Genomic DNA, 7,788 nt, shown 5'->3' with positions numbered 1-7,788 from the left:
GAACGCTAATAGTAATCAACTATTTATGTATGTTTAATGGTAAATAATTAGATAAGTTTAAATTTTATATAAATTATATAGGTCTAAAATAACTTAAAATACAAACATCTCGAATGCCCTTCAGCCTGGAGTGTGGAGGAAGATGGTAGCTCTGTCACAGTGTTTGTAGTCATTGTTTTTCTTATAGTTGGAGTTGAGGTCAAACCTCACATGGAACTTGCATCAGTATGATGAACGAATGACCTGGCCATGAGCCCTTAAAATTCCTGCCGGATGAGGTCCTTCTGCCCNAGCTGAAGGACCCGAGGCTTGTCTACATAGGCTTCCTTGGCTACTGCACAGGCCTGATGGACAGCCTGATGTGGATGAGACCTGTGATGAAAGCATCGCCAGCTTCTGTTTGCTAATTCCTTTTTCTTTGCTGGGTATTTTTATTTAAAATGTTAAGACGATTGATGTTTGTATGCTGTGAAGGACCATGACATGTTTGGCTATATAAAATTACATCCAGAAGATTTTCCCGAAAGAGAGAAGAAAACTTATGCTGAAATTCTGGAGCCATTCCATCCAGTGCATTGAAGTTTTCAAAAGGCTTGCCCCTCCTGTTCCTCTTCACCACAACTTGAATATTTTCTGAGTTTTATGGGATATCTTTCTGTGACAGTGAAGTTTAGGTGAATATGTTAACCCTGTAATTAAAATAGTTATTATGAGTAAAAAAAAAATCTCAGGATATGAACATCTAAATAAGTTATCTAAAATTATTTAGGGAAAAAAATACAAGTTACTCTATGCTACTATTATACTAAGATTTCAAAAGTTCAAAGTTTTAACATTAATCAATAAAGTTCTGATAAATGGTTAAAATACTGACTACTACTATCAGTCACAAGCTCACGATTTTAAATTATGTCTGACTGTCTTCTCAGTAGAGACTTAAAATGCTTACCATTATACTAAAAACACCTCTGTCCAGTCTATATATACCCAGTCCTCTGAACAGAAAAAGGAAGTGTTCACGCCTTTAACCTAAAGCCATAGCTTTCGCCATAATTCTGAGGTATGAATCCACTCCAGCTGTTTTCTCCAATGTGGATTTCAGTACAGATTACAAACTATGGTAATGTAAGTTTCAGGGAATTAAGAAATTCATAAAATTAATTAATTAATTCTACCTCTCACAGGTCAGACTCCAGATAAGTAGTCTTGTCAATCAACAATCTCAGCTTCCCAGCTCTTGTCTACACCTGAGGGGAAAGCTCCAAATGTAAAAGCTTCCTTAAGTTCTTTAACTTCTGGACCTAGTCTACATCTGTCTTGGCNGGAGTTCCACTCAGTCAGTAGACACCATTCAGAAATCAGCTGTGGGCTACAAACTGCTGTACAAACTGAAAAGTGATGCAAACAGTCCCTTTGATGTGACTGCTCCCTGTCTTTTCTGCTGAGACAACAAACTAGATAGATGCTTCTGATGAATGCCCCCTTGCCCTGGCCTCTCACCAACATCCCAGTCTTCCCCGTCTCGACAATGGTGCCCTAATTTCAGCAGGACGTAGTCACAGAAGATGATGCTCACCCCTTATCCTCAACAGATGGTTGGAATATTAGATCAAGAGGAAACTCCCTGGCAGAAGGGACAAAAATGACTACCTATAGTACCTATTGGCATACCAAGATTATATGATCTTAAAATTTTTGTTCTATGCTAATCCAATAGATATAATTTATGAATGAGCACTGTATCTTTTGATGCATTGCAAATTTTGCAACCCCCTCGATAAAAAATTCTAAGACCCTATAAAGAATTTAACAGGGACGCATGAGACAAAGGGGGATGATCAGCCAGCCTGCTTCTACCTTAGGCTTGAAAGACATTTTATAATAAAGACAAACTAGGTTAATTTCAGTTTATGATTAAATCTCTGTTTCTCAAGTATTAGGCTATGCCCCACCTATAACCATAACTACAAATGAATCTATTCTGCATGTTCCAGGAAATGTCAACCATGCTTTTGTTTCAAAAGTTTTTACGACCACCTGTTGCTATGACTACCTTGTGTAGGCAAAAGGTTATTGTGCACTGTGTGAAGATTATCCTTGTTTTATTCAAATGCTAATTTCTGTGCTCACATACCTGGCTGCAATCCCTATTCTGAGAACCTCCTGTCTCATTGTTGTATAAACAATGTCCTCAATGTTGGGAATTTTGGCTGGGAGGCAGCCAGATTAGTTTAGTTTAGAGGATTAAAATAGATTAATACTGCTCAGTTGTTGTGCCTTAAAGCTGCTAAATAAATCTAACAGCCCTGTATCCATTATTTGGAAGCTAGCTGAGTTAAGAGAAAATCTTCAACACTTATAAATTATCGTTAACAACCTTGTTATGGGTACCTGTTGTTATGACTTGATCACTTTGTTATGAGTACCTTATTAGGACCACCTTATGAGAGGATCTAAACCACTCCATTTTAGAACAGGCAGCCATATAGGCCTTAAGTTTCAGTTTCCCAAAGAAGCAGGAAAGACTCCTTGGGAGAGTCACAGACAATGGATCGTTAGTCAATACGGGTCCTGACTTTTGGCTGAGAGGGAGAATGAACCAGAACTGAGTCAGTTCCTGGGACATCTGGCTGAGAGAGATAAAAAAAAAACCTCTGAATTAGGCTAGTTACTGAAATTTCTGACCAGAAATGGTAAAATTAATATAGCAAGCAATCAGAAATTGTATTAATGTAACTGCCGTACACCTAGCTAATCATGTTAGAGATTACTTAACCCTTTAAGCAAATTCCACTAGCCCTGATTAAGAATCAGTGATTTTCAGACTTGCAACCATGTTATGGCAATTTAAATAGGAATGGCTCCCATAGACTCATGTGTTTGAATACTTGGTCCATAGAGAATGAATGGTGGCACTACTGGGAGGTATGGCCTTGTTGGAGTAGGTGTGGCTTTGTTGGAGGAAATGTGTCACTGGGGTGGTATGGGTTCTGAGGTTTCAGAAGCTCAAGACATCTTGCTTCCTGATGCCTGTCAATCAGGATACAGAACTCTCATTCCCTCCTCTACCACCATACCAGTCCTAGGTTTTTGGTTTTGTTTGTTTTGTTTTTTGTTTTTGTTTCTGTTTTTTGACAGGGTTTCTCTGTGTAACAAGCCCTCCTGGACTCTCTTTGTAGACTAGGCTGGCCTCAAACTCACAGGCCTGTTTCTGCCTGTTTCTGCCTCCTGAGTGCTGGGATTAAAGGCATGGGCCATCACGCCAGGCTAAATGTTTTCCTTTTTAAGAGTCACCCATGGTGTCTCTTCATAGCAATAGAAACACTAAAAAACATGCCTTTGTTTCACAAGAGGTTAAGACTAACTAGTTATATTTTGCGTCTATTTGTCTCCCATACCCCCCCACCCCACCTCAAATTTGGAAACCCCTTATCCTTGAGCTATAAAAATCTTTTCTACCTCAAAGTCTGACCTCTTGAACTCTATCTTAGGAGGAGACAGCCTATGGACAAGAATTAAAAGTTTGTTTTAATTAATTTGCCCAGGATGGTTTGGGTCGGTGGTCTTTCTCCTTCCATCGTTGGGATTAACAGTTGTCCCTAGCATAGTACTTTATCATCTCATGGCAAACTACACTCACCTTTAGGTCTTAAAGGCTCCATCTGTGAGGCTGCCACAATTTATTAATTCGTCTCTCGGTATTACAGTGTCGTTTCCCATGCACTACAGTAAATTCACTTGTGTTTGAAATTTGTTTCTTTTATGACTGAAGCAGGTTACATGGGGTGGCTCAGTACTAGTCTGCTGAATGCTTAACATGAACATAGATCATTAACAGTTGTCTTAGCATCTTTGGTAGTTTATTCTCAGAACACGACTTTTACTTTGCTTCAGGGATAACATTTATAACAAACCTTGACCTTGTCTCAGCATCTATTTGGCTGGCTCTCGGTCCAATTTTCCAGCNGACAGGTACCCTTACCTCAGAGAGCCACGCCCCCTTCCAGAGCTTTTTAATGGCGCCAGAATGCTAGACTACAAATCCCACAGGGCAACGCGCGCCAGCCCCAGCAGCCAATAGAGCGCAGTGTTGCTGGCCTGTGTCCCGAGTAACGAGCGTAGGCCGCTGAGCAGCGTCGTCCTGGTTGCTGTGGAGCCGGCTCGCGTGGCCTCACGCCCTGCCCGCCTCCTGTCATGGGCAGCGCCGAGAGCGCCGAGGCCCGAAGGGTGTCCTTCGAGATGGATGAGGAGGAGCGGGTCCGGGTGCTGCAGGGCATCCGGGTGAGCGGCGCGGCGGGAGGGCGCGGGCAGGAGGAGCGTGCGGGCGGGAATGGGAGCCGCCGTCCNGGGGACCAGACACATGGAGGGGGCCNCTGGCACTCAGGGGCAGCCGGCCGCCTCAAGTCATTTTCCACCGCCTTGGCTCTCTGGGTTCCAGTTTTGTTCCGTGCTCTACCCGGTTTCACCTGTCTTGTGCTTCTCGTTGCGTGTGCTGCAGCACGTTTTGAAAGTGTTCATCCATTTCCAATCTTGTTCACGTGCCTTTCTCCGTGAGGCAGCAAAAGGAGAGTTTCAGCTACCATATATTAGGTCATATGCCTTATCCGCTCTTCAACTAAAAGCCTGCAGTTGGTCCTTACCACGTCGAACAGGAGGGATAGCCTCACTTGGCTTTTACAAGATGTCCTGCTGCCCACTGNCCTTCCCATCCCTACCCTGGCCTGTTTTCTCATCTTCATAAGATACTTATTTTTGCCTCAGGACCTCCTTGTTCTTTCCATAAGATCCCAGGTGTTCGATGTTTCTTCAGTTATCGTTAACCTGGCTGTCTTCTTGTTACAGCTCAGATGTCATCNAAGAATCCTTCCTTGACCACAGTCTCAAGTGACTTCCCACACCACTGCCACACGTTTATGATTTTCTCAGCATCCAACACAGTTTGAAACAAATTGTGTTTATTGTGTTTCCCATTAGAGCTCTAGCTGATAGCTTGGCTGAAGTTCTTGTGTGATTCATGACTTTATCACCGGAACTTACAAGAATAAAAGCTCTTGTTTTATTTCAGACTGGCAGCTCTTTANAGGTAATATTTAATTTTCAACTGATCAATGAGCAGTAGAATTGTTAGTACCTTTTCCTCTGTTTTGTTTTGAGACAGGGTCTCAATATTTAGCTCAGGCTAGCCCAGGACTCTGTGTCTGCTTGTCTCATGAGTGCTAGGATTAAGGAGGGGCATATACCACCAAAAGTCCGGTTAGTCCATTTTGTAGCTTATGGGGAACTGAGGCCCTATTGGCATAAGTTGTCCAAGGTCGCACAGGTAACAAAGTAGGAGACCCAAGACTATAAAGTAGGTCAGCCCCAGAGCTGTTTGTTAAACTTCTTGCTAGACTTCCTTATATACCTGTGCATGGCACTTAGTGTGTACTTGGTCGATAATTGTTAAGTAATTACATGAGTGAACTCAATGAAATAAACTTCAAACAAAATGCTCTGAGTTGGGTCTAGGTGAATTAGAGAGGAGGTTCAGAAAAAGGCTTCAGAGGGTCTGACATCTGTACTCCTTAATAGAGCTATTTTTTATTTAGCTTACAAGAGCTATTTTTTTAATTTGAGAGAGAGAGAGAAAGAGAGAGAGAGAGAGAGAGAGAGAGAGAGAGAGAGAGATATGTTTGGAGGTTATCCTGGGTACTATCAAGGATCAGATGAAGATGTGTGTGAAGCAATGGAGAAGACATGCAGGATGCTTTGTGGGGGGCCTCAGAATGTGCAACATGTCAGGAGCTGACCAGCTGGAATCGTCAACCTGGCTTGTGGCAAGAATTAAGCAGGGGAAGATGGCTTCTACTGAAAGGCTGAGAGGGAAGGAGTAGGGTAGATTCTAGGAAGACAGCTTTGACTCAGGATACCCTTCACATTTTTTTTTGCTGGGTCTCCTGTTTCAGGGGGGATGCAGGCCTGAGTCTTCAGATGTTCAGAGAAGCACCATTGGAGGTGGCTCAGACTTTTAATTTCTAGTTCTCTTAGTAATTCTGTAGAGTACAAAGTCTTTACATTTTTTTCTCTCCTTAAAATGTTGTGTGTGTGTGCGCACATGCTTGCTTATCTGTANGTGTACCACACGTATGCAGGTGCTCAGGGTGGAAAAAAGATATGAAATCCCTTGAAACTGGAGGTACAGATTATTGTGAACTGCCAATTCCTCTTGAAGAGCGATAAGCATTTTAAACCACTGAGCCATTCTTCCACACCCTAGTACAAACAAGATGGAAAGTCAAGCTTAGAGACAGTAAGGACTTCCTAAGGCGCCACTTGAGTAGTGTTTGGAACTAATCTAATTCTATCAGACTTCCCACCAGCCGGAGGACACATGTCTTAGAAGTCTGAAATTGTGACATTGCTTCTACANGGCCTGACAAGGATGCTAAGACTCTGCTTAGTTTTACCAGGCAATTAAAGTGGAGTGAACTTCAGTAGTTGTTAGCTTTCTTTTCTAGTTAATCTAAGAGAATAATGGCTTGGCCAGAGATAGTCAGTGAGGTGGTTGGCCCAATGTTGGGAAAACATGTCTAGTGTGCCTGGTTTTAAAGAGGAAGATGGAAGAAAGAACATTATGGTAAATATTTTGGTGATGGTGGGGTCTCTTATGAGTAGTTACTTGAAGATTTAAGAGTTCCTCTGGTCTTAAGACAGATGAGTAAAAATCAGTATAAATAAATAAATAAATAAATATTTTTNAAAATCAGACCAATAAAGAAAGTAGTTGCCCTACTGAACACATGAGAAGTCAGCAAGAGGTAGATTCCAAGAGAATATCTGCCCTAGTTCCTTCAGAGAAAATTAAATATTCTTAGAGACCACTTGTATTTAATCCCTGGGGCCTGATCCCAGTGCTCTCATTTCCTTAAAATTAAGTGTTAGGGCCTTGCTCATTTGTGTGTGAATTTGCATAAATTTACATAGCAAGTTCAAGCCCTAATTCTGTGGAAGGTAAAAGAAATTTAATTGATGCAAAATGCTGCAATTATATTCAACTCCTGATTTCAGAGCAGGCATGCACAAAATACATAAAGATTGTTTCAGCTAGTACATTGAACCTCATGGTCTTCTAAGAGAAGGCAACAATATCTTACAAATGTCTATTTTCTTCTTTTTCACTCTGTATAAGCAGCCGTCCTCTTCATTCAGCAGAACTTGGTTGATTGTTGAAATCCAGACTCCTAATAGTTCCCAAATCACTCCCCCTTTTCAGCGATTCACCTCTTATTTTGTCACATGCTTCGGAAACCTTCGTACGGAGCCAGATGCCTAAGCTCATTCCATGCTCATTCCATCCTTCTGGCTAGATCAACTCTATCATTACTCATTGTTCCTCTGAGGCAGGTTCTGGACAACTCGGGAAGGGAATACGATGAAAGATTAGTCAGATACACAAGAGACAGTCAACATTTGATGCCAGGGAGGCTATTTGCCAGTGCACTACCTGAGCTCCTCAGCAAACACTGCCAAAGTGCTTACCCAACACTGGTCTGGTCTTACAGAGATGGGGCACAAAGCCAGGCTCTCTGCCATCTTGGANACTGGAAAGAAAACAAAAAGGCAAACCAAAACAGAACACCGAAAAAACCAAAACAAACCTCCCAAACCCTGAAAGTTCTGAAGAAGAATTAAAAGCATGCAAAGTAGTAAGATTTAGACTTGTTTGAGGTGAGCTGGTGAGGAAATGCCTCTCTGATGAGGCAACATTGCTGGTATATATGACCTGAGCTACCACTAGGAAGAATACAT

General features: G+C 41.9%; 1 protein-coding gene and 1 pseudogene across 1 annotated transcript in view; both read left to right on the top strand.

The window, feature by feature from the left end:
• Positions 1 to 227: 227 nt before the first annotated feature.
• On the top strand, positions 228 to 683 carry LOC110297039 (annotated as a pseudogene).
• Positions 684 to 4,087: 3,404 nt separating this feature from the next.
• Chchd6 (coiled-coil-helix-coiled-coil-helix domain containing 6) overlaps positions 4,088 to 7,788 on the top strand; it is a 203,595-nt gene continuing 199,894 nt past the window's right edge. Inside the window, exon 1 of the mRNA XM_021164904.1 lies at positions 4,088 to 4,281. Within this exon, the coding sequence (XP_021020563.1) occupies positions 4,195 to 4,281 (87 nt within the window). The 5' untranslated portion in view covers positions 4,088 to 4,194. The remainder of the gene's footprint in view (positions 4,282 to 7,788) is intronic.

This window comes from Mus caroli, chromosome 6 (genome assembly GCF_900094665.2).
Source record: "Mus caroli chromosome 6, CAROLI_EIJ_v1.1, whole genome shotgun sequence".
Lineage (NCBI taxonomy): Eukaryota > Metazoa > Chordata > Mammalia > Rodentia > Muridae > Mus > Mus caroli.
The sequence above is the reverse complement of the archived record's forward strand: the minus strand, read 5'-3'. Positions and strand labels throughout refer to the sequence as shown.